This window comes from Agelaius phoeniceus, chromosome 8 (genome assembly GCF_051311805.1).
Source record: "Agelaius phoeniceus isolate bAgePho1 chromosome 8, bAgePho1.hap1, whole genome shotgun sequence".
Classification (NCBI taxonomy): domain Eukaryota; kingdom Metazoa; phylum Chordata; class Aves; order Passeriformes; family Icteridae; genus Agelaius; species Agelaius phoeniceus.
This window is the reverse complement of record NC_135272.1, coordinates 4,241,568-4,268,040: the sequence shown is the minus strand read 5'-3', so window position 1 is coordinate 4,268,040 and position 26,473 is coordinate 4,241,568. Positions and strand designations below refer to the sequence as shown.

Here is a 26,473-nt window from a genome sequence, read left to right as displayed (position 1 = left end):
GAAATTAAGATAGCATTAAGAATGAATAACACAAGAAGTAAAAATGTTATTAAAAAGAGTCCACTAGAATGTATTTTAGCACATGAGAAAGATTTGGGAGGAATCCTGGAGGGTAATTTTTCAAAGAAAGGTAATCTGATTAAATAGTCTACCCCATGGTAGTAGCCTTGGTATCAGTTAGAAAGTGGTGAAAAGTGATCCCCTAATGGAACTTTAAATTATCATACATTGTGACAGTTGATGTTATTTTTATGAAAAGAAGAAAAATGAGATCATGTGATGTATGCAGACATGTTTTTTACCCTGGAGAATAAACCTGAGTGGCAGAAAGAATGTGGCTTTGATTTGGCCCCACAGGACCCTTTAGTCCTAACTTTGGAAAGAAATAACAGGCACAAAATAAAGAGATGCTGTTCAGCATGTAGCATAGGGCAGAGATATTTGAAATTGGCTAAAAAGCATGAGGAAGATTGTGTTCTAGGTGTCCAAGAGTGACAGCCGAGTTACCCCAGGCCAGCTTGGGTACACTCCCCCTCACCCAACCACTCCGCACCCTGAATGAAACCCAAATGGCAGTGAGGATGAGATGAATAATCCTGGTGAGGGGACAATTTCAGAGACCCCAGTGACAACCAACACAAGGAATAAAACCAAGGAAACTATGCCTTTAGTCAACCCTTAAGGCAAGCAGTAGGTCCCCAAGGAGAAGCCATGTGGGTGAATTTCTGCTTTTCTACTAGTGATCTGAAGAGTTGGCAGGAAAAAGTTAAAATTTATAGAGAAAACCCCAGCAAAGTAGCAAAACGATTTGAGTTCATAGTCAAGAATCGAGACCCAGACTGAGGTGATACTGATTTCATGCTGACAGAGCTAAGAAAACCAGCAAAAGAGTTGGTGATAAAGGTAGCCAGAGCCCATGTGCAGGGACAAATTGCTAGTGGAGCCTGATAAGGTACAGTGGACCAGCTGTTTCCTATTGTAAACCCTTTGTGGGACCCAAATGATGCAGGCAGCTGTGCAATGTTAGCCAGATACCAGGAACTAGTCAAATTTGAATTAAAAAATGCCATTCCAGAAGCAATAAATTGGTCAGTAATATATAATGTTACACAGGGACAGCACGAGTCACCCACTGACTTTGTGAACAGGCTCTGAGCAGCTGCACGGAAACGCACAGCCCTGGATCCCTGGTCGGATATGGGAAAGCAGCAGTTCCTTTCCCTGATGTTTGGGCAATCTAGCCCAGATGCCAGGCAGGAACTTCAGAAGCTGAAAGAGCCTGTAAAGAGAGACTTAAAGGCATTAATGAAAAAGCATAGAAGGTGTATGATAATAAAGACAGAGAAAAAGAAAAAAACTCCCTGCAGCCACAGTGGCTGCTCTGGATCAGCTCCAGGGAGAGTACGTGGGTGAGGATGAAGCAAAGGCAGGGACCAAAATTCCAGAGGCAGAGGAGGTCCAAACCAGCCACAGGCCAAGCTGGGTCCAAATCAATGTGCATATTGTAAGAAAGGACACTGGAAATGCCAGTGCCCAGAGTTAGCAGACACAGTGCACAAAACTCTTGTAGCCACTCTAGATGATAAGAAATGACCAAGACTGGCAGATCTTACCCTAGCAGGCCCACTGGTTAAAATACAGCTGAAGAATGAGAAAGAAGTTGAATTTTTAGGAAATACTGGAGACACATTTTCACTCTTGAATCAAGCATTGATACCCAAAAGTGAAAACTGTCTTCAAGCAAGAGGAGCCACTGGCCAGCCAGAACAATGCATTCTTCCTGAAACTGCTTAAATGTAAAATTGAGAAGAAAATGGGAATACATCAGTTTCCTGATTCACCAAACTCACCCAAATCTGCCCTAGGCAGGGATTTGCTGGAAAATTTAGAAGCGACAGTTCAGCTTAAAAAAAGAAAAATGAAATTTAAGGTACCTGAAGACAAATTGGTTTTAGCATTAGGACTGACAATTGACACAAGACCAACAAACAACAATAACTCCTTAGAGCAAGTGTTGAATCAGGTGTACCCAAGAGTAGGGGATACCGATAGGCCAGGAAAATCAAAATGAGCAGACCCTGTAAAAATCGAGCTACAGACAAGAGTTAGGCCAGCAGTCAGAAAGCAATAGCCTTTAAGATTAGAAGATAGGAATGGAATAGAGCCAACAATTAATAAATTCCTGACGTTAGGATTATTGGAAGAATGGGAGTCAAAATTTAATACTCCTAGATTGGCAATAAAGAAACCTAATGGAACTTAGAAACTAGTGCCAGATTTACAGGCAATTAATGATTTATGCCTGACTACCTTACTAGCTAAGCTTTGAGATGATTTCATTTGGTTTCCAGTGATAGATGTGAAAGATGCTTTCTTCTGCCTGCCACTTGCGGAAGAAAGTCAAAATGTATTTGCTTTTGAATGGGAGAACCCTAGCACAAGCAGGAAAAACCGACTTAGCTGGGCAGGACTACCTCAAGAGTTCACAAACATTCCCAGTTTTTGGGAATCAATTGGCTGAAGAATTAGAGCTGTGGCAATCACGGCCTGGGGAAGGAACACTCCTACAGCACGCAGATGGTTTATTAATTGCTACTGACACTACTAAAGAATGTTTTGAGAGGGCAGTGAACCTTTTGAATGTTCCTGGACTGAGTGGTTATCGAGTATCTTCACAGAAAGCCCGGCTGGAGCAGCAGCTGTGGCTGTGCCCCTCCGAGGGGGCGCTCACAGTCCCCAGCTTGCCCTGGCACAGCGAGCGGCGGGGACACTCTCCCGCTCCTCGGGAGGCCACGAGAGCGGCTGAGGCTTTCGCCTGCTGCAGACAAGACACCAAAGCCACGCTGGTAGGAGAAGGAGAGGGGACTCCAGCTTGGGGCAAAGTCCAGCTTTATTACAGAGCTCCAAGGAGATCTACAACCCAGGGGAGCCAGAGAACTGGGCTGTGCAAGGTGTTATAAAGGGGAGGTGAACAGGGGAGGGGATGGCCCATCTGCCAATGGAATTCCAGGAGGGCGTGGGGAGCAGGGAAACAGACATGTAGGGGAACCAATGGGGGTAAACAGGGGAGGGGCCCCAGTGCCTGAGCCTATCACTCGACACCCTTGGAAGAAGTTTCTGGAGGGAAGGGATGGGCTGTGGAGTGACAGGCAGGACACAGGGGAGGGGTTGAGGGGACGACAAGGCAGTTTTCAGGGAACCAGGGAAGGAGGCAGCGAGATTGACATTAAAAAGGAGGGAGGAGGCAACGGGGGCAGAACTACTGTCACAGGGAGGAACTGCAGCAAACCAAAGTACAGCTTAATGCAACTAAAACATATAAGAACACAATACAACAAGCAACAAGTGACCTAGCTTGGATATGGGGTCTCCAGAGGACAACGATCTTTGGGAACTGCCCGGAAGGAGCAATTTGCCAGACACTCGACCACAAACCATAAGATAACTCCATGCTTTCCTTGGAATGACAGCTTGGTGCCAACTGTGCATATACAGCTGCAGATTGATCATGAAACCTTTATACAAATTGGTGAAAATCTCTAAAAATACCGTGATATGGATCCCCGAATTGAACAGGGCCTTTGAAGATCTGAAGGGTGAACTCATGAGGGCCCCTGCTGTGGGGCTGCCTGACGTGAGCAAGCCCTTTTGATTTTTCCCACATGAAGGACGGAATAGCTTTAGGGGTTCTGGCACAACACCTGGGTCCTTACAAAAGGGCAGTGGCATTTTTTTCTAAGCAACTGGATACTGTGAGAAAGGGCTGGCCCGCCTGCCTCAGGGCAGTAGCAGCAGTGATCATGAACATTGAAGAAGCAAGGAAGTTTACACTAGAACAAAAGATGACTGTCTCAGTGTCCCACACGGTGTCAGCTGTTTTAGATCAGAAAGGGAACCATTGGCTGTCTTCCTTGAGATTCCTAAACTACCAAGCAGTTCTGGCTGAATCTGATGATACTGGAATTCATGTGACCAGTGTTGTTAACCCTGCCTCCCTTCTGCAAGGAAAGTCCAAAGCTGAACCTGTAGTACACGACTGCCTAGACACCATGGAAACTGTGTGCTCCAGCCGCCCAGATCCAAAGGAACAGCCGCTCCCAGATGCCGTGAACTGGTTCAGCCATGAACTGCTGCTGTGATGGCAGCAGTTTTGGGAGACAGGGAGTGCGAATGGCGGGCTACACCGTGAGCACAGTCTCAGATGTAATCGAGTCAAAGCCATTTCCAGCAGGAACCTCAGCACAAGAGGCTGAGCTGATAGCCCTCCCTCTAGCATTAGAAGTGGCAAAAGGAAGGGAAGTTAGTGTTTGGATGGATTCCAAACATGCCTATGGAATTGTTCATGCCCACGGAGCCATATGGAGGGAAAGAGGACTCCTGACTGCACAAAAGAAGATGGTCAAATATGCAGCTGAAATCCTCAGGCTCCCTGAGGTGGTGGAGCTCCTACTGCAAGTGACAACTGTACATTGCTGAGGGCACTCTAAAGGTAACACCCTCCTGGAAGCAGGTGACAGATTTGCAGATTATGAAGCTCAAATTGCTGCTGAAAGAAATGAACCACTTGTGGCAGCTCTAAGACCTACTGCAGTATCAACTAACCCTTGTGGGGCTGCAAAAGCGTGCTGATGGTTTTAAAATGGATAGAGAAAGGCAAGCAGCATAAGATTTATTTACTGGCTTTTTACAAAAGTGTCTGGTTAAGGGCATAGATTTGCAGAAAGAGCTTCCTGGGTTGTTAGCTTATGGGTATGAACAGGGACTTTTTCAAAATCCTCACACAGTACATGAGTTACAGAGTGGCGCAAATTTGGAGATAAGTGGTGGCAGGCAGTCATAGATGATGATAAAACTGCAAAAAAGTTGGGAAAGTTGTGGCGAGTTGTGCATGAGGAATTGTTGCAGTATCAGGCAGAGGAAAAGGCTGCTCAGCAAGCTAGTGTAGCCCATGAAAAGAACAAGGGTTATGGGGACTGGTTCAATTGCCCGTTACCCCCTGCCATGTCCACAGTCAATCTGCCACCAGCATCGGCTTCTGCTTCAAGCAGCAGCTCCCCGCCAGCATCGGCTCCTGCTTCAGGCAGCAGACCCTCCCCCCCCCCCCCACCCCCCCCATGTGTGCTGTAACAGCACCGCCCTCACCGCCTGCGCCTGTGTCAAACCCTACATCTCCTCCGCCTAGTAATGCGCCGATCCCTGGGTCAGAAAATGACCTAGCGGGGGCCATTGCACAGGGTGAAGGAAAGCATGGGCAGCAGTAGCAAAGGAAATCATGGATACGGGGGATGAGGAGGCTATAAAAGCTGCTATGGAGGTTGCCTGTCCAGTGATTTATTCTCCTGTGGCAGGAGGAGGGTTTCAAGCAACAATAACTGCTTTGGATTGGAAATTGTTGTCACAGTTAGGGTCCACAGTTAGTTGTGACTGGGGTCACAAGGGTTTTCAGGGTGAAGAAGAGACGAGAACGTTGACTCCATGATCAGAAGGCTTGATTTATTGTTTTATGATATATGTTACATTAGACTATACTAAAAGCAATAGAAAGGAAAGGTTTCTTCAGCAGCTAGCTAAGCTAAGAATAGAAAAGGAATGAATCACAAAGATCTGTGTCTCAGACAGAGCAAGAGCCAGCTCTGCCATGAGTGGTCAAGAAATCCAAACACCCACAGGAGACCAATCACCTGTTGCATTCCACAGCAGCAGATAACCATTGTTTACTTTGGTTGCTGAAAACTGCAGCTTCTCACAAGGAAAAATCCTAAGAAAGGATTTTTCATGAAAGATGTCTGCGACATGTCACCTTTTTTTATTTAATTAAATTAAAAGGAAAAAGCGTTTGTAATTTTCTCTGCTGTACTCATGCTGAAGAAAAAGACAAACACTTGACAGGTTATCTGTTGCCAATCAAACTCCACTCAAGTGCTCCTGTGGAATGCACTGGGAATTTCTTCACCTGTAGAACATAAAATTCTATCATATTACTAAAACAATTCTATAATATAGGAAAATGCAAAAACAATGCAAAGAAAATTCAAGTCCAAGCAGCTGAGTTTCAGGAAAAGTCCATGGCTTGAAGATGTTCCTCTTTGCCATATCTGAAAGTTTCTTTTGGTCCTGAAACAGGCCTGCTACAGAAAAAGTCCATCAATAGTTATCAAAAGTCCATTGACAGTCTTCAAAGAATTTTGAGAAAATTTCTGAAATGTCTTGCCACAGCCCTTTATTGAACAACTTGGGCTGAAGCCAATCCCTGGCTCCTCAATGCCTCTGCTCAATGCCTCTGAGCTGCTGCCAGCTCTTTCACCCTTTTTTATTCAATTAATTTTTTTTTTTTTTTTTTTTTTTTTTTTTTTTTTGTCTTGTCGGAAAGAGCAGCAGCAGCAGCAGCAGCAGAGGAGCCAGAGAGAGGCCCTTGGGGGCCCTGGCCCATGTGGAAGGATCAGGAACCCCAGACCTGGCCCACAGAAAGGTGGCCCAGGACCTGAAGGGGGAAGCAAAGCCCCCAAACCCAACAGGAGGCCGGGAGGTGGCCCTGGCCCAAGCAACCAAGCCAGACAGCCCAGGCCCAGCCCCCAAGGCAGGCTCTGCATTGGCACAGACCCGCACCCTGCTGCCAGTACAATGGCAGAAGGGGTGACCAAACGCTTCCTTTCCCCAAAATCACCGAGGCATGCCGGCAATGGGAAGACAGAAGCTGTCCCGAGAAACTTCGTCTCGGGTCTGGGGATGTCCTTTCCCCACAGCAGACAAGCAATGCTCGCTTCCTGCTGTGCTCTCTGCCTCTGCAATGCAAATGCAACAGGTGTTCCTCCCATCTGCCTCACGGCACCACCTCCACCCCCTCTGGGCTGGGGACCAGGGGCAGAACTTTTGGGACCCACCTCCCCCTCGCCACTGGGGCGCGCGAGGGGCGGCAGAGAGATTCGCATCCCCCAGGGGGAAACCCCGGACCAAACACCCCCCAACCCGCCAAGAATGCTGATCTTGAAAACAGGCAGCCGTGCTGCGCCCACAGCCAGCTGTCGGGCCATGCCTCCTCCACGGAAGGACAGGCTGACGCCCTCTTCCTCTGTCCCAGCTCCCGCTGTAGGGGCAGCCCCGGGACAACCCGAAAAACTCGGGGAGGAAGTCACGCTGGATGCAGGAGGCGCCGCTGCAGCTGCCGCCGCCGGCTCCAAGGCAGCCTCTGACGCAGACACCGGGGACGAAGTCCCCACAGGCGGCAGAACTGCCGGGGAGGGCAGCGGGGCCGCCTGGGGAGGCGGCGGGGGCGGCACGGGGTCGGCAGCATCTTCTGCGCCGGGCTCTGACATCGGCCGCGGAACCGCAGTCGCAGAAGGCGGCGGGACGGCCGGGGGGAGCGGTGGATCGCTGTTGCCCAGCAACATCGGCGCAGCCGCGGGAAGCGGTGTCTCTGAGGCCTCAGATGCAGGCAGGGAAGCCGGAGGAACCGCGGCCGGAGCGCACACAAGCTCCCCCGCAGGGGCGGCCACGGGAGGGGCCGCGCGGGGAACTGCCCGCACCCGCGGGGCGGGTTGGGGCGGCGCTCGCGGTGCTGGCCGGGGCGGTGCCCGTGGCGGCGCCGCCCACTCCCATCCCCCCTGAGAGCAACGGGAGGGGGGAACAAACGGCTCCGTCTGAGCATGCTCCGAAGACGCAGTAAAAAAAACTTCGGCTGCGGGCGAAACTTCGCCCCCCCACTGTGGGTCAGGGGGGCTGGAAAGCAGCAGATCGTCCCCCTCCAAAGGGTCTTCCCCCGGAATTGGGGGGAACTGGGCTTTCCCCTTGCAGTTAGCAATCCAGGGAAAAACAGCTGCTCTCCGTTTCAAGACTAGAAAGAGCAACAAAAAGGTTGAATAAATTGAGGGGCATCCGAACCCACGGCCCAAAAAGAATTGGAAAATGGAGTCCATACACTCCCAGACAAACACATCAAGGGCATATAGCACATTCGTAAAAAACCCAAAGAGCTTTGCCCATCGAAAGAACTCATAGAAATCTGTCTCCAACAGGAGAATTCCATCCTCTTCACCCCATTTTTGCCAGAGGGCAATAAGTTTCTCCTCTGAAGGGGAGAATGGAACCTCATCCTCTAGGGGAGAAGTCCTCCAGATGAGCAGCCACAAACTGCGAATGGCCTCATCTTCAGGAGGGCAAAAACCAACAGTACCTTGTGACAGTGTCCAGGACTCTCTGGCTATCTGCACGGTGCTGCTGAGCTTTCTGAACATCTTCCTGGAGGCTTTTCAGAAGGTTCTCTTTGTGGTCAGCCTTGCTGAGAACTCTGTCCAAATTCGGATCTTCAGTTCTTCAGCTCCTGGCTAGAATCCACTTCTGTGGTCACTTGTGAAGCAACCATCAATGCCACACATTCAGGGATTACCCAGTGCAGCAATGCTCCTCTGGTGGTCTCACCAAGTGATGATTGTCCTCCTCAGTCGGGGGTCACCAATTGTGACTGGGGTCACAAGGGTTTTCAGGGTGAAGAAGAGACGAGAACGTTGACTCCATGATCAGAAGGCTTGATTTATTGTTTTATGATATATGTTACATTAGACTATACTAAAAGCAATAGAAAGGAAAGGTTTCTTCAGCAGCTAGCTAAGCTAAGAATAGAAAAGGAATGAATAACAAAGATCTGTGTCTCAGACAGAGCAAGAGCCAGCTCTGCCATGAGTGGTCAAGAAATCCAAACACCCACAGGAGACCAATCACCTGTTGCATTCCGCAGCAGCAGATAACCATTGTTTACTTTGGTTGCTGAAAACTGCAGCTTCTCACAAGGAAAAATCCTAAGAAAGGATTTTTCATGAAAGATGTCTGCGACAGTTAGTCAATTTGGGGTAACTGGTGAGCCCACAAAACAAATGCTTGATTATATCTGGGGGACTCAGGTTTTGCTGCAGGCTGATTGCAGAGGAATAGTGAAGCTTATCTTCACTCAGCATCAGCAGCTTTTGTTTAATGCCCACTGGCAATCGCTCTGTCAAGAATGCGTGGCAATAATGCGGCAGCCAAGCAACCCGTTACATGGGGTAACCCTGGAGGAATTAATGGGGTTCGGGCCTTTTTTTCGGACGGAGGCACAAGCGTTAATTGGTCCTGATAAGTGTCGGGAGGCTATGCGTCTGGTATGGTTGGCTATAGACAGGATAAAAGAACCGGGAGGAATTCCTTCTTACATGGGAATAAAGCAAGGTAGAGATGAGTCATTTGGAGCTTTTATAGATAAGGTGGCCAACACTATTGAGCGGGCAGGAGTCCCTGAGTTCATGAAAGGGACCTTGCTGAAGCAATGTGCTCTTCAGAACAGTAATCAGGCCACTAAGAATGTTTTAAATACCCTGGGAGCTAATTGGTCTATAGAGGAAGCTTTAGAATGATTGGCAAATTTGCCCGTAGGGACTCAAGCAATGTTAGTAGATGCTATTAAGGAGTTAGGGGCAGGGTTACAAAAACAGGCAGAATCATCATAAAGCCAGGTGCTAGCCGTGCTCGCTCTGCTCCAGGCAGCAGCAATAAATACTCCACGGGCTCCATCTGCTGGCCGATTTAAATGCTACCGGTGTGGAGGTATAGGGTACACGTGACGGGCTTGTCCGGCGGTCAGCGTCTGGTGTCACAATTGTTGCTTGGATACCCACAACACCAGAGCCTGCAGGCGCCGTCCGGGAAACGGGAGAGCCAGCGCGCCCACCAGCCGCCGCACTCAGACACAAGTAGCTGCTGTCACAACTTCGGCTCAACTTCCCTTCAACCAGCCACCGCCGGGAGCCTCGGATTGGACGTGGCAGCCGCAGCAACAATAACTTTGATGACCACCCACCCAGAAAAGGTTCCAACTGGAATAAAGGGACCACTCATTATTGATGGATTACCTATGGGAGCTTTGCTTTTAGGTCATTCCTCGGCTACCATGATGGGATTATTTGTTTTATCTGGAGTAATAGACGCTGATTTTACGGGGGAAATTTGTGTTATGGTGCATACTCTTTTTCCACCTATACAAATCAAGAAAGGACAACGGATAGCTCAATTGATTCCTTTGGAACAGTTGGCTAAAACTTTACCCCCTCGTCAAGCACAGTCAAGAGGAGAGCGTGGATTTGGTTCCACTGGAGGACTTACTCTTTTAACAATGAACTTGAATGAACGACCAAAGCGCACTGTAATACTGGATTATCAGGGTGAAAGGCAATCCTTGGAAGGACTATTGGATACTGGAGCAGACTCCAGCATTGTTAGTCCGGACTTTTGGCCCCACAACTGGCCATTGCAGTCAACCACAGTGCCACTTACTGGGGTTGGAGGCCTAACACTTCCAAAAAAGTCACCAATGCTATCTGTGACTATTGATGGCAAAATTGTGTGGAGTGTTTTCTCAATTGTACCTTTGCCTCCTACTGTACAGTGCCTCATTGGTCAGGACATTCTGGCTCAAATAGGGGTGGTACTGACAAATGAGCACCCTTTGGGCTAATAGCCATTGCATGGACTTTCCCAATCCCATTAACCTGGACCACGGACATTCCAGTATGGGTTAAGCAGTGGCCATTAAAAAGGGAGAGTCTGGAACAAGTTCACATACTGGTACATGAACAATATAAACAAGGAAATTTACAGTTGTCAACAAGCCCATGGAATTACCCTATCTTTGTTGTCAAAAAGAAGTCAGGGAAGTATCACTTAATACATGATTTGCGGGCTGTAAATGAACAAATGGAGCCTATGGGAGCCTTACAACCAGGATTACCTAACCCGGCTATGTTGCCAAGGGACTGGCCACTTTTGATTATTGATCTGAAGGACTGCTTCTTTACTATTGCTCTGCATCCTCGAGACACTCGGAGTTTGCATTCACTCTGCCCGCTCTAAACAGGAGAGAGCCGGACAAGAGATTTGAATGGGTTTCTCTTCCCCAGGGCATGCACAACAGCCCCACCTTGTGTCAACTGTATGTTGACAATGCTTTACAACCCTTACGGCAGGCCTGGCCTGAAACAATCATCTATCATTACATGGATGATATTTTATTTGCGCAGCCACAACCTTTTACAGGTCAACAAATTCAAGCAATATATGATGCTTTGAAGCTTTATGGACTGACTATAGCTTCTGAGAAAATTCAATTATCTGCACCTTGGAAATATCTGGGGTGGATACTTACTGATCAAATTGTTACCCCTCAGAAACTGCAATTAAACATTAAATTACATACATTGCATGATGTTCAAAAGTTGCTTGGTGACCTACAGTGGCTGCGCCCCATTGTCGGTATCCCTAATGAACTGTTAGATGAACTTCAACCTTTACTAAAGGGAACTGATCTGGCACAGCCTGTTCATATAACCTCTGAACAGGTTGAGACCCTGCAACAGATACTGGACTGTGTCACACAAGGCAGTGTTCAGAGACGTGGTCCTGACCTTCCCATACAGCTGACAGCTTGGTGTGGAGCTAAGTTTTTACTGAGTGCGCTTACTCAGCAACAGAAAAACAGGGGAAATGTGGAGAGCTTTGTGGAAAATTGGCTAGCTGAGAAAGGTCACTTTGACACAATACTGTTGGATAAGTTTCAAGGAGACAAGCTGGGGATTAAGTAGTCAGTGTCCAATCACTGACAAGAGTCATGGTGACCTTGCTGCAACATGAAGATGGGGGAGAGAATCTTTTGCCAGAAAAATGAAGATAGCCTTGGTAGAATAGCCACAGGTATGTAGATGTAGAAACAAAATAATCATTAGAGCATAGAAGTAGGTGTGGTTGATTCATGTGTGTTTAACCAATAATGAGCTCAGCTTTGTAATATGTATAAGCTTCATTAACACCAATATAAATATGTGTGAGCTATCAATAAACTTTGGGATTTGCTGTTCACTCATACTGAGTGCTGTTCTTCCTCCGCCGACCCGATATAGTCCCCTTGATTCCTTGAGGCTGTGCCATTCTATAATGGTCCTTTGGTTCCAGTGGGTCCCAAAGTGTCAGAACAGTCTCCATTGTTCCATGAGGCCCCACAAAGTCACTGTGCTCCCCTTGGTTCCACCGGCCCCACAGTGTAACAATGAACTCTCGGTTCCATAAGGTTTCTCAGTCCCAATGGTCTCCTTGGATCTGCAGTGTCACAGTGGCGCCTTGGCTCCATGTGGCCACACTGTGTCACAATGGCTCATGATTCCATGAGGCCACAGAGTTTAACAAGGGACCCTTGGTTCCATAAGGCCTTGCTGTGTCACAATGGATTTCTGGTTCCATGAGCTTTCACACAGCCAACAGCATCTCCTTGGTTCTGCAGTGTCACAATGGACCCATGATTCCACAAGGCCTTGATGAGTCAGAATGGTCCCTCTGTTCCAAGAGGTTTCTCAGGGTCACAATGGTCTCCCTGGATCTGCAGTATCACAATGTAGTGTATCACAATTGGTTCAATGTAGCCCCAATGTGCCAAAATGGATTTTGGTTCCATGGGGTTCTGCAGAGTCACAATGGACCCTTTGTTCCATGAGTTTGCACAGTCCCACAGCTGACTCCTTGTTCTATGAGGCCTTGCTGTCACCAAGTCTCTGAAATATCAGAATAAGGCTCCTTACACTAATTTCCTATTTAAGAGGGTATCATTTATTCAGGCCTGAGGTCTAGTGAGGGATAACTCCTAACCCTATGTGGACATGTAATTCTACCAGCAACATTAAATGTGTATTACAATTTACCCATTACCATAAAACCCACCCCAAGTTCCCAGTTTCAGTCCTTCTTTTTTCTGCCACTACATTCTTGAGCCAGATGTCTTCCTGTCTTCCAGCCATCCTTGCTGGAAAAGCAGCCCCTGCATGCCTTGTTCCTGTGCTGAAAGTTCACAGGCACAGTAAAAATTGAATTACCGCTTTAGATATCAAAGCCAAGGCTTTGTGTGGGCAGGCAGAGGCAGGCAGGAGGCAGAGCTGTCAGCAAAGGAAGGGCCCAGCCAGGTGGGGCAGCCAGGGGATGCCGACAGCCTGCAGGGACAGAGGCGCAGGGCAGGAACACCGTAGGACAGCCTGGGCTGCACAGGGCACAGGGATGGGAAGCAGCTGCAAGACAGCCCTGACAGAGCCAACTTGGGCAGCACTTTGGCCATGGTGGACACAAAGAGCACCAAAGCCCCAGAGGGTGATTACAGTCCTTGTGCTGTGTCTGTGCTGCTGAGCTGGGCCGGGCTCCTGGCCCAGAGGCAGCTCCTGGCAAGGGCAGCAGAGCTGCAGAGAGACAGCTCTGGCCAGGAGCAGCTCCTGTGCACAGCCCAGCAGGGCTGGGGCACTGCCAGGGCCCCTCAGGGACACCAGCAGGGCACAGACAGAGCTCCCAGGGGCTCAGCACTGGCAGGGGCGGTGGCATGTCCCAGAGGGGGCTGTGTCACAGCAGCTCCTCTGTGGCTGTGTCATGGAGGCACAGAGCAGCTGTGATGTCAGCAAGGGGCTGTGTGACAGCACAGAGTGGGCAGTGTGAGGTCACAGATTGGGCTATGGAATGACAGTTTGTTGTGTGTGGTCATTGAGCAGCTATGGCATCATAGAGGGGATTCTGTGACATCACCGAGCAGGCTGTGACATCATGGCATGGCTGTATGACATAGAGCTGGCTGTGAGGTCAAAGTGTGTACTGTGACCTTACAAAGTGGCAATATGACATCACAGAGAGGGTTTTGTGATATCACTGAGGGGGTTGTGGCATCACACATCTGTCTATGACATCATAGAGTAGGGTGTGAGGTCACAGACCAGATCCTGCTTTCATAGAGGGTGGCTCTGTGACATCAGAGAGAGGGTTGTGACATCACTGGCTGGCTATGTAACATCATAGAGCTGGCTGTGACATCACAGTACGGATTGTGAAATCACAGGGTGACTTTCGGACATCACAGAGTCTTCTGTGTCATCACAGTACAGCTGCATGACATTAAAGGGTGACATCCCAGAGTTGTCTCTGTGACATCACAGGTTCCTGTATGACATCACAGGGGCTGTGTGAGGTCACAGGGGAGGTGACTCTGCCCCGGCCCCCCTCACAGTTCCCCCCAGAGCAGTCCAACCCTGCTCGTGCACAGCGGGGTCCCCTGTCCCCCCGGGTCCCCCCGCCCCCGGTGCCGCAGCCTCCCCCAGAGGATGTTCCACGAGATCGACCCCAGAGCCTGACACGGGGACGGGGGGCCGGGGCCCTGGGGGTGGCACAGGGGGACAGGGACCCCCCGGCAGCGTCCCCGTGTCCCCCAGGGCCAGAGCCTGGGCCAGGGCTCCTTCACCCTGTTACAAACAAGGGCATGAGAGCGCTGAAAAAATCCCCAGCAAGGGATCAGTAAAAACCAGATTGAATGTTAAGCAACAGCACCACAAGGTCCCTTGGCAAGAGTCACTCTGCTCCTGACTGGACACTTCAGGCACACCAAGGAAACAAAGCAACAACAAAACCAAACCAAATACAGGCAATCAAACAAGAAATGATGTGAGAACTGTCCCTGTGTATGTGTGACAAGAGGACAGTGAGGGCAAGGATAAAAGGAATATGGCCTAAAAGATTAACAGAGCTCAATCCTAACAGGACTTAACTGATACCTTAATCTTAACTGGTACCTTCAACTTCACAATTTAGCAAAAGAACAGCACTTAAAAGTATTTAATCTAACTTATAACCTATGACTTTGCAATTTAACAGAGGAATAACATTTAGCAATATTTAAATTAAGCAATATTTAAATTAGCTTATAATTTATATTAAACATAACAACTTAGCAAAAGAACAACTCTTAGCAGAATTTAGCTTCACTTAGACCTTGTGATTTAACCACACTTACAGGCCTGACTGACTCAGCTATCCAAGGCACTCAAACCCCTCAGAGAGCAGCATTTCTGCCACATTTCTCCAGCACAGGCACTCCTGTGTGCACACAGACACAAAGAGTCAGTGCAAGGCACCTCTGAGAAATTCCCCTGGGGGCAGGTAATGCTCCCTGTGGATCCTTTGGCATCTCCCCAGAGGGTGAAGGGCTGAGCCTGGAGGAGTGGGGGGACCGGCCCAGGCCCCGTCGTTGTTGGGGATCCCCGAGTGCAGCAAACAGGAGAGTTCCCGGCTGGGAGAGGCCCCACTCAGAGGGAGTCGCTGGCCCAGGAGAGCTCCAAGGGCTCCTTTTGGAGCGCTGTTTGCAGGGCCCCAAGAGAGGGGCTTCAGTCCCAGCAATGGCTCATCCTGGCCGCACTTGGCATCAACAGCTTTCTTTGGCAGGGTGAGAACAGGGATGTTGTGCCACTGAGGGAACAGAAACAGCTCCCAGGGCTGCTCCTCCAGAAAGCAGGAGCTGGTTGGGCAGCAGCAGTGCCTGGAGCAGACAGTGTTTGTGATGAGCTGCAGAGGAGCTGAGCCCAGGGGCTGTTGGCCAAGGCCGAGCCCCAAGGAGCATTTCTCAGCTGGCAGGGCGGCCTGAGAAGGGCAGGGGGGAATGCAGCAGCACAGGGCCCATGGAACCAAGGGACCATTGTGACACTGTGGGGCTGAATGAAATCATGGAGAGCACTGTGACATTGCTGGGCCTCATGGAACCAAGGGGACCGTACGGACACTGTGTGACTTAATGAAATGTAGGGGCCATAGTGTCACTGAGAGACCCCATCAAACCAAGGGTCCATTGTGACACCACAGGGTCTCATGGAACTGTGGAGACCATTGTGACACTTTGAGGTGCCATGGAACCAAAGGACCATTGTGACACTATGAGACTCAATGGAGCCAAAGGTCCATTTTGATATTGAAGGGCCTCATGTAACAATGGAGGCACCATTAAGAGATGGCAGCCTCACGGAACCAATTGTTGGGGCCATTGTGAAAATATTGGGCCCCATAAAAGCAAGGAAACACAGAACAGGTCTGGCTGGTTTGGCCTCCCAGGGGCCACATGACTGGTCCAGCTGACCTTGGCATGTTGAGGGTCTCTTCTCATCTGCTGCTGAAACACTGAGGCTCTGTGCTTTCCTTCATATGGAAAAGAATTGTCCTTCTCCTCCAGGCACGCATGGCCACAATTGGAGTTTCACCTCCTAATTTCCTTATATCAAAGGATTGTTCACATAGGAATATTGCCAGGACAAGACTGGCTGGCAATGGTTTCATAAGGGTCAGCTCCCATCTGTCCCCAAAACACTGGGGAAGGCTCCGTGTTATCCTTTCTATAGGAAAGAACTGTCCTGCTTCTCCAGGTTCCCATGGCCGAGATTGGGTTTCCACCTCCAAATTCCCTTAATCCAAACACTGCTCCCAGACAAAATCTGCCATTCCTGACAAGTCTGGCTGGCCTTGGCATAGTGAGACTCTCACTTGCCTTCCAAACACTGGAGCTCTGGGCTTTCCTTTCTATGGAAAAGAACTGTCCTTCTCATCCAGGTGTCCATGGCCAGAAATGGGGTTCCACATCCAACATTCTCTGTTGTGACAGACTGGAGGAGATTGTTGGCTCAAAACATTTCATGTGTGGGGGAGGAAGGGGCAGGTCCAGCCCTGCCCTGCCCTGGAAGCCCAGCCCTGCCCTGCCCTGGAAGCCCAGCCCTGCCCTGCCCTGGAACCCCAATCCCCCCAGAGCCTCTATCCCAGCCCAGCAGTGGCTGCCAGTCCCTGGCACAGCACAGGCAATGCTCCACAGCCACCTCTGCGCCCCAACCCAGCTCCTGAGGGACCAAATGAGCCCAAGCCCCACCTGGGGGAAGGGCCCAGGAAGACCAAGGGGTATTGAAGGCTGACCACAAGGCAAGCACACATCTTGACCCTGCATCATCTTGGAATTTCCATCATAACAGTGCTGGAATCCAGGGCTTTGTAGCTGTGTGTGTGCTTCTCTGTATCTTTTCTGTCTTTCGCTCTCTCTGTGTCTTCTTCTATTTCTGTCCTTTTGCAAATTTTGAGTAACTTAAAATTGAACAGGCTTAGAGTTTATGAAATTGAATGGGCCAAGGTAATGCTTTGAGAAGTCTTTTCTGCTGATTGAATGTGGCGTTAAACCATTTGCCAAGTTTCTCTAATTTTCTGAAGTTGCCAGTAAAGACTGTTTTGTTGTTTTGACCTCTTGAGGATTTCTTGCCAGTATTTGTCTAGTGCATCCAACTCAGAGGACACAAACAATTGTAATTCCTTTTAAATATCTCATTGAGAGAGTTGTTTGGGGGATGGGGGTCAGGGTTTGTCTGTCTTGCTTGGCCCAGCCCAGGCAGGGCTTTCCCAGCCCCATTCCACACTCCATTGCCCAGCTGGAGCCGCTGGTGCCTCTGAGTTGTGCTGCCCCAGCCCCAGGGACGCTCTCCTTGTCTGCCCATTCCCCCACGGTCTCTGGGCAGGGATGGCCTCAGTGGGGGCTGCTGACATCCTCAGCAACTTGGAGGCTGCTGCTGAATTTCCCTGCTCCAGAGGCTTGTTCAGCCTTCAGCTCTTCAGTGCAGGAATTCAGTGTCCCAGGGCTCATTGACATTCAGAACACCTGAACAAGCCAAGCCTCTGGGAATAATTTAAGTGTTCAAATCTTTTGTGGTTAATTTGACAGACTTCAGTAGTGTCTTCGAAGTGAATGCATTATATTTAAAAAGACAGTGAGAAAACATTTTTTAGGTCCTGTTAAGGATTTTTTCTTATTCCTAAATCGATATGTGCAATCTCTGATTGACACTGAATCCAAGCATCTCCTCATGCAGTTTGAATAGGTGTGAAAATCAAGACCCTCCATGGCTGACAATCAATCAGACTCTGTCCCTACCCCCACCCCACCATTTCCCCCATCCAAGCCCTGGCACTCAGAGCAGCTTTGTGCAAATCTGAGCTCCCTGCAGCCCAGGCTGCACCTGCAGCTTTCACCTCCTTGGCTCCAGCTCCCCCCTGCTTTCCTTGCAGAAGGAGCTGTCTGAGACACAGAGGGATGTTCATTTCTTGTCAGCCAACAAAGCCAAGGGAAGGCACAGCTCCATCAAATGCCAAAGTCATTCCTCTGCTGGATATTAAATCCGCTTTCCACAGCAAACAGCCTCAGAGCAATGGAAAACACCTTCTGTGCCCAGCACAGCTCCCAAGGTCTCCCCAAACCCTCCCTCCCCCAATTCTGCCCAGATTTGCTCTTTGCACACACGAGTCACAGGCTGAAGTCAGGAGCTCCCTCCATGCCCAGAGGGAGGAAAAGTGAGAAAGGGCATGAAGAGCTCTCCTGTGCAGAGCCAAGGTCCAAGTGCTGCCCCTGCAGTGGGAACCACAACTCATCAGGTTTGTGTCCTTTGGGCTCAGGGCCTGGTGACACTCAGAGGCACAGAAAGGTTTCTTGCCAACAAAAACACGTTGAACATTTGAACAGTGTAAGAACCATCACAGCTCTTCCCTCAGCTCTCTGGGATGTCCCAGCAGCATCTGACATGTCCAGATCCCCAAGGGATTTCCAAAAAGAAAAAGTTCTAGACAAGGACATAAGAAAACACAATTTTGTGATAGATATAAACACAATTAAGATGTTGACTAATATGGTATTTATTTCAACATCAGAAAGACTGGGCAACTTTCTGGAGCTTAAAGCGTGAAATCAATCATTTGAGAGGCACTTGAATGACCAGAGAGCATCTGGAGGACGAAATCTGGGAGCAATGGAAAGGACATAGATCCAGCCGGTCTAGTGAAGAGATGGCCACTTAGACATGGCCTTTTCAACAGGAGAGCTAAAAACACCTGATGAAAAAAGGAGATTAAATAATAGACTGAATATTGGTGACACAATTAGACGGAATCATCAGCATTTCTTCTCCTGCCATTAGTAGAACAATCCAGTAGATCCAGAAAATTTCTGTTCCTGATGGGAAAACTTTGCCATTTATCAAAAGAACTCAGATTACCTAGATAATAACGATTTTCTTGTATATTATGAAACTAACAGGCATTAACACCTGTGCCTCTTTCCAGGCTGACATCAGCTGTGTGCCCATGAACAGGCAGTGCCACTTGTGCCCTGAGGTGCCCAGCTGGGATTGGATCTCTCCCAGAGCACCTGAGGGAGAGCAGAGCACCTTGCAAGCTGCAGGTCCCTGACAGCCCCACAGGGCTCCTGTCCCATCAACATCTGCTCTGCTCCAGTCTGAAACAGGGCCCAGCATGGTGCTGGGATCATCAGAGAGCTGAGGTGTCTGCTGGAATTCAATGCCCTCCCCATCCCGCAGCAGCCCTGCATTTCCCTGCTGCAGCCTTGGTCTCCAGCACAGCCATGGAGGCTCTTTGGGCTCTGGAGTGTTGCTGCAGCCCCCAAGGGCAGCTGAGCTCTGCCTTTGGCACAGTCAGGCCTGGCCAGCGCAGTCCATGCTCAGCAATTGCTTGTGTGTGCCTGGCCTTGCTGTCAGCCCCGGCAGCGGCTGCGTGGCCCCTTTGTGGCCCTGTGCTGGCCCAGCCATGGTGGCCCAGCCCCTGTGCAGGCCCAGCCCAGGCCAGGAGCATTGCGGCTGGGAACGGCCCCTGTGCCGTGGTGCCTACAGCAGCCTTGGGGCTCTGTGCCCCATGGCCTCCCTGCTGGGCAGCCTCTGCCAGCTCCTGCAGAGCCCGTGGCACCTGTGGGGCTGCACAGACAGCCCTGCCCCGGGCTCTGCCGGCCTCTGGGCCAGCAGAGAGGCAGCCAGGGCTGGCCATGGCCGGGAACAGGCCCTGAGCCCCGCAGGAGGATGGAGCTGGGCCACAGCCAAACTCAGCCCAGGCCAAAGCTGGGCTCAGCAGCCAGGGCTGCCAAGGGCTGGGCACAGAGGCTGGCGCTGACAAATGTCCTGAGCCCCCTCCCTGCTCTGTCCATGCCACCAAGGGCACAGAGCAGCCTCCTCTCTGGGCCACTTGCCTGTTTGCAATGCCTTGCACAGGAGCTGGCCCTGCCCCACAAGGCCTGGCCTGAGTCCTGCCCCTGCACGCTCAGCCAGGCTGAGATGGACACTGATGGTTTCTGGGCCAGGCTCTCTGAGCCCGGCCCAGCTCCCTGCAAGCTCTGCCAGCTGCCCTGAGCTCTGGGCAGCACCAAGGGCCTCTCTGAGCCCAGCCCAGCCCAGCCGGCTCTGGCCCCACAGCTCTGCTCAGGCCAGGCTGCTCTGGGCACTGCCCCACGGCCTCAGCCCCTGCCAAGGGCACAGCAGCAGCTGCAGCTGCCACAGGACTCAGCCCCAGCCATGGGAGGAAGGTGCTTGGCCAAGGCCAAAGGAGGCTCCCTGGCTGCCCTGCTCCCCTCAGCCTGAGGTGCTGAGAGCTCTGCAGCCCCTGCTGCCATCCCATCTGCCCAGGGCAGCACCAGAGCCCCGGCCTTGGGGCCCTCAAGAGCTGCTCCTGCTCCAGGCCCAGGGCCCATGCCAAAGCTGGGGCAGCCACAAAGCTGTGCCCATTTCTGTTCATTGCTGTTCTCATGGGGATGGATCCTCAGACACTGGGAGGTTGCTGATGAATTTTACTCCTCCAGAGGCATTATCTTTTTTGAGCTCTTCACTTCAGGAATTCAGTGAGAAAAGTTCATAAATATTTGTTTGAAACACCTGAACAAGAAAAGCCCATGGGAATAATTGAAGTGGTTAATTAGACATATTTCAGAAGTTTATTCAAAGTGAATATACTATATTGAAAACAATGTGGAGTAAATTGTTTTGCCCGTTTAAGTTTTCTTTTCCTGTTTATAGATAGATATCACCAATGTTCACTTGATAGTGACCGCCAGCACGTCCTAATGCAATTTCAACAGATTTGAAAATCAAGACCCTTCATGGCAGACAATCACACTTTGTCCCTACCCACACCCCACCATTTCCCTCATCCAGCGCCTGGCACTCAGAGCAGCTGAGGAATGGAGTCACATCCAGGGGTGTCCCCAGGGCTCAGGATTGGGGCCAGGTCAGTTCAATCTCTTTATTGCTCATCTGGACGAAGCCATTTAGGGCACCCTCAGTCAGTTCCCAGGTTGGCCCAAGCTGGGTGGGAGTGTGGCTGTGCTGGAGGGCAGGAAGCTCTGCAGAGGGATCTGGACAGGCTGGAGCCATGGGCCCAGGACAATTGAATGAGGTTCACCAAGGGCAAGGGCCAGGTCCTGCCCTGGGCTCACATCCACCCCAAATCCCTGGCCATGCCCTGTCCCTGATCCCCACAGCCTATCCTGTTTCCTTCAACCCTGCATTGCCAGGGACTCTCTAGGACAAGGGAGCTCTGCTCTGGGGATGGAGGGAGGTGCAAGTGCAGCCACTGCAGCAGGAACCACAGCTCATCAGGTTTGTGTCCTTTGGGGGTCAGGAACTGGTGAGACTCAGAGGCACAGAAAATTTCTCCTCATGGCCTTTACACCCCAGTTGAACAGGACACAATTTAATAACAATCACGCTCTTCTCTGAGCTATGTGCAACATCCCAGCAGCATCCGATGAGTCCACCATCCACAAGTGATTTACATACTAAAATTAATTTCAGACAAATGTGGTCCTGTGATAGACATAAACACAATTAAGTTCTTGTATCAGGATGCTCCTCCTGGAGTGGGGGCAAAACAGCTCCAACAATTCCTGATTTGCAAAGCTGTCAGTGGTGGATGGAGAAGGGAGGTCAGGCTGCTCTTGGTGTTGAGGAAATGCTGAAACCAGCCTGACTCATTTCATCTCCTCCTGTCCTGGCTGATCTCCCCTCTTTCCCCTTCCACCCATTGGCTTTTGTCTCCCACCAGGCCCCCGGTGAAGAGCCTGGCTCTGTGTTCTCCATCCCCTCCTCGCTGGCACTGCCAGGCTGGGATGAGGAGCCCCTCAGCCTTCCCTGCTCTGGGCTGGACAAGCCCAGCTCCCTCAGCCTCTGCTCACAGCCCAGGGGCTCCAGCCCCACCTTGGAGGCCCTTCCCAGACCCTGCACCAGCTGCCAGACATCTTTCCTGCCCTGGGCAACCCAAACCAGGCCACAGTGACCTGGATAATCCCCTACACTAGGGGATGTTTGGGCTGAGCAATAGGAAGAAGTTTTTCACAGAAAGGGTGAGTGGGAACTGGAATGGGCTGGCCAGGGGGGAGGTGGCAGAGTCACTGTCCCTCTCCAGTGGCACTTAGTGGCATGGTCTGGGTGACAAGGCAGTATTAGGGCATTGGTTGGACTTGATGATCCCAAAGGTCTTTTCCAGCCTATTTGATTCTGTCATTCTGTGATGATTGAGACACTCTGGGGCCATTGTGACACTGCAGGGCCTCGTGGAACTAAGAGGACCATGGTGACACCATGCAGCCCCACAGAACCAGGGGTCCATGGTAGTGCTCTGGGGCCAAATGGACCCAGGGAGTGCCCCGTGACACTCTGGGTCCTTGTGGAAGCACAGAGGCCATTGTGACACTGCAGGGCCTTGTGTAACCAAGGGGTTTCACCATTTTGACACTGCAAAACCAAGGAGACCATTGGGAGACTGCAGGGCCCAGTGGAACCAAGGGGCCGTTCTGACACTGCGGGGCCTCATGGCACCAAGGGGACATTGTGACACTGCAGGATCCTGTGTAACCAAGGGGCCACAGTGACACGATGGGGCCTCAAGGGATCTGGAAGAACGTTGTGACACTGTGTGGCCTTGTGGAAACAAAGAGTCCATTGTGACACTGAGGGGACTTGTGGAACCACAGAGACCATGGTGACAGTGTGGGACCTCATGTGACCATGGGGCCATTGTGACACTCTGGGCCCCATGGAACCAAGGGGCCACTGTGGAACTGCAGCAGCAATGAGAACATTGTGACACTGTGAAGCCTCACAGAACACAGGAGTCCATTGCCACATTTTGGGGCCCCATGGAACCAAGGAGACCAGTGTGACAGTGCAGGGCCTGCTGTAACCAAGAGGCCATTGTGACACTGAGGGGCCCCAAAGAACCAAGGTCATCTTTGCAGATGACACCAAGATGGATGTGAGTTTTGATCTGAGGGAACATAGGAGTGGTCTGCACAGGAACCTTGATAGGCTGGATCCAGGGGATGAATCCAACAAGGTGATGTTTAAAAAATCCAAGTGCCAGGCCCTGATATTTGGCCCCAGTGCTACCGGCTGGGGACAGAGTGGCTGGAGAGCAGCCAGGCAGAAAGGGACCTGCAGGGACTGATGGACAGCAGGCTGGACATGAGCCAGCAGTGTGCCCAGGTGGGCAAGAAGGCCAATGGCTCCTGGCCTGGATCAGGAATGGTGTGGCCAGCAGGAGCAGGGCTGCAGTACTTAACACTGATCTGCCCCCAGCTCTGCACACAGACATTGCTGCTGTAGCTCCAGAGAAGACAACACAAGGGGATCCCTACAGAAAACTCTGCTGGGAGATCCTTTAGTTTCTTTAAAGCCACTAAGAGTGCAGTCCTTCATTGACACAGTCTGTGGCCGCAGGGAAGGTGAAGAGAAACAAAATGAGAAATGGCAAAACAAATTACATTTAGTTTTGGACAATATGAAAAAACTAAAACAAAGGAAACGAACATCCAAAATGAAATCAACATGAAGTATCAAAGATTACTTTTATTACAAGTGATTAGCAGAAATTTTCCAGCAGTTTAATGTTCCTGAAAGCATCCAGTCGTCAGTCTCCACACTGCAGCCTTGAGCTCCTGGTTCCTCAGGCTGTAGATGAGGGGGTTCAGGGCTGGAGGCACAACCGAGTACAGAACTGACAAGGCCAGATCCAGGGATGGGGAGGACATGGAGGGGGGCTTCAGGTAGGCAAATATGGCAGTGCTAAAGAACAGGGTGACCACGGCCAGGTGAGGGAGGCAGGTGGAAAAGGCTTTGTGCCGTCCCTGCTCAGAGGGGATCCTCAGCACAGCCCTGAAGATCTGCACATAGGAGAAAACAATGAACATAAAACAACCAAAACCAAAACAGATGGAAAACACAAGAAGCCCAAGTTCCCTGAGGTAGGATTTGGAGCAGGAGAGCTTGAGGATCTGTGGGATTTCACAGAAGAACTGGCCCAGGGCATTGCCATGGCACAGGGGCAGGGAAAATGTATTGGCCGTGTGCAGCAGTGAATAGAGAAAGCCACTGGCCCAGGCAGCTGCTGCCATGTGGGCACAAGCTCTGCTGCCCAGGAGGGTCCCGTAGTGCAGGGGTTTGCAGATGGACACGTAGCGGTCATAGCACATGATCGTCAGGAGGAAATATTCTGTTATACCACAGAACACAAAAAAGAAGACCTGTGCAGCACATCCAGTGTAGGAGATGTTCCTGGTGTCCCAGAGGGAATTGTGCATGGCTTTGGGGACAGTGGTGCAGATGGAGCCCAGGTCAGTGAGGGCCAGGTTGAGCAGGAAGAAGAACATGGGCGTGTGCAGGTGGTGGCCGCAGGCTACGGCGCTGATGATGAGGCCGTTGCCCAGGAGGGCAGCCAGGGAGATGCCCAGCAAGAGGCAGAAGTGCAGGAGCTGCAGCTGCCGCGTGTCTGCCAATGCCAGCAGGAGGAAGTGACTGATGGAGCTGCTGTTGGACATTTGCTGTGCCTTGGCATGGGGAGCTGTAAATAAAGTAATCATGGAATAGTTGGGTTTGGAGAGGACTTGAAATATCCCAGCACAACCTGGGGCACTTTCCCCCCACTGCCTGCCCAGGGCTCTGCTGCCTGGAGCTGTCCCTGCCAGCAGCTGCTTCCCTATGCCCAGGGCTGGGCCCTGCCAGTGCTGCCAGAGCCCAGCCCAGCCCTGGGGGCTCAGCTCTGCCCTGCAGAGCCCTCCCAGCTCAGGCACTGCCCAGGGGAAGCTCTGGCTCTGCAGGCTCTGATGGCAACATCAGAGCAACCCTGAGGAGGCTGGAAAAGAAACACTGATGCTGCATGTGAGGGGCCCTGTGCTGATTTCTGTCACTCCCTGGTTTATTCAGATCTGAAAGAAATTTTTTTATTCTTCTCAGCCTGAACTGAAAGATAAATATATATGGGCAATTTCCCATCCAGACAACTCAGAGCAGTAGATTAAAACAACAGGATTTTCCCTTTTATGCAGCCCCTCCCTTGCTGTGCACCCTGTATACTCTACTTGGAAATGTTCTGCAGTTCAATGCCATGCTGGGAGCAGCCCTGAACAATGCAGCATCCTCCCCACACAAGGAGAACACTTCCAAGCCTCACCAGCTGTCTCCTCCCACCCAGATCTTGTCCCCCAGTGCTGGGAGCAGGTGCCAGGGCTGGCTGAGAGCTGTCCCTGGCAGGCAGCAGAGTCCCTGCCCCAGCACAGCGCCCTGGGCTGCAGGACCCTGCTCTGCAGGACAGCCCTGGGCACCCCTGGCTGCTCTGCACAAGAGACAAGCAGAGAATGTACTCACAGGCTCTGCAGGCATTGGCATGTTCCAGCTTGAGGAGATGGCTCCAGGAGCTGCAGCTGCATTGTCCTGCAGCCAGAGGCTCCTGTGCCAAGGGCTGGCAGTGATTGTGCCCCAGGCACTTCTCAGCCCCTTCCCAGCCCTGACTGATTGAAGCTCTCTGTGCCTCTGTGCTGTGCCCACGCTGGCTGCAGGCAGTGCCCCAGCCCTGCTGGGCTGGCAGAAGAGCTGCTCATCCAGAGAAATGTGCTTTTGAAGCTCTTCTTGGTGACCAGGAGCTGCCTCTGTGCCAGGAGCCCAGCCCAGCTCAGCAGCACAGACACAGCACAAGGACTTTAATGAGCCCCTCTGGAGCTTTGTGCTCAGGCCCTGAACGTCAGTCCCTGAGAGGCAGCTGAAGAAACCTCTCCAGAACTCCAAGTCAGAATCCAACTCCAAACTTTCTTGGCCTTTTAATGGGTCCCAGTGAGGGACACGACTGAGCAGAGAACTGCAGGCAGTGATGACAGGTGGGGACAAAGAGAAGCCAAGTCTTGGTGCCCTGGGGCACAGCAGGGTCTGTGCCACCAAGGGCTGGGAGGAGACACCTTGTCCTGAGGCCCTGGGGCCTCCTGGCACAGCCCCAGCCAGGCTGGGCACTGTCAGCCCCTTGTGCTGCCCTCAGCATCCCCCCCTAGCCCACATCCCAGTGGCCTCAAGGATCTGCTGCAAGGAGTCCCTGGGGAGCCTTGCTCAGCAATGGCCCTGGGGGCTCCTTCATGCTCCCTGCAGGGGCTGCAGGTTTTTCAAAGGACTTTGGCTTTGGCTTTTGCCTTGCAGTCTCTGAGAGGTTTCTGCAATCCTGGCCTCCAATTATCTCCTGTAATTAGTCCCTGGAGAGGCTTTGTCAGGAACAACACTCAGTGGGACTCATCAATGCTTTCAAGTACTTCAGTTATTTTAAGGTACTTGGTGTTTCCCTTTTGATACAGACTCTGTGAGAGTTTTGTGAAATCATGGCCCCAGTTATCTGCTTTAATGAGTCCCTGGAGAGCTTTGTACTGACACTCAGTGGAACTCAATAATGCCTTGAGATACTCAAGGTTTTTAAGGTACTTTGGGTTCTCCTTTCCACCCTGAGTGTCCTAGAGATTTTTGTGCCATTCTGGCCTCCAATTCTCTCCTCCAAGGAGTCC

At 51.0% G+C, this 26,473-nt stretch overlaps 1 protein-coding gene across 1 annotated transcript; it reads right to left on the bottom strand.

The window, feature by feature from the left end:
- Positions 1-23,542: 23,542 nt before the first annotated feature.
- On the bottom strand, positions 23,543-24,496 carry LOC129131450 (olfactory receptor 14J1-like). The gene has a single exon (XM_054650442.2). The coding sequence runs from the start codon at positions 24,473-24,475 to the stop codon at positions 23,543-23,545; it is 933 nt and encodes a 310-aa protein (XP_054506417.2). The 5' UTR covers positions 24,476-24,496.
- Between the last annotated feature and the right edge of the window lie 1,977 nt (positions 24,497-26,473).

Coding starts and splice junctions, on each gene's coding strand:
- LOC129131450 (XM_054650442.2), bottom strand. CDS start 24,475: ATGTCCAACAGCAGCTCCATCAGTCACTTCCTCCTGCTGGCATTGGCA.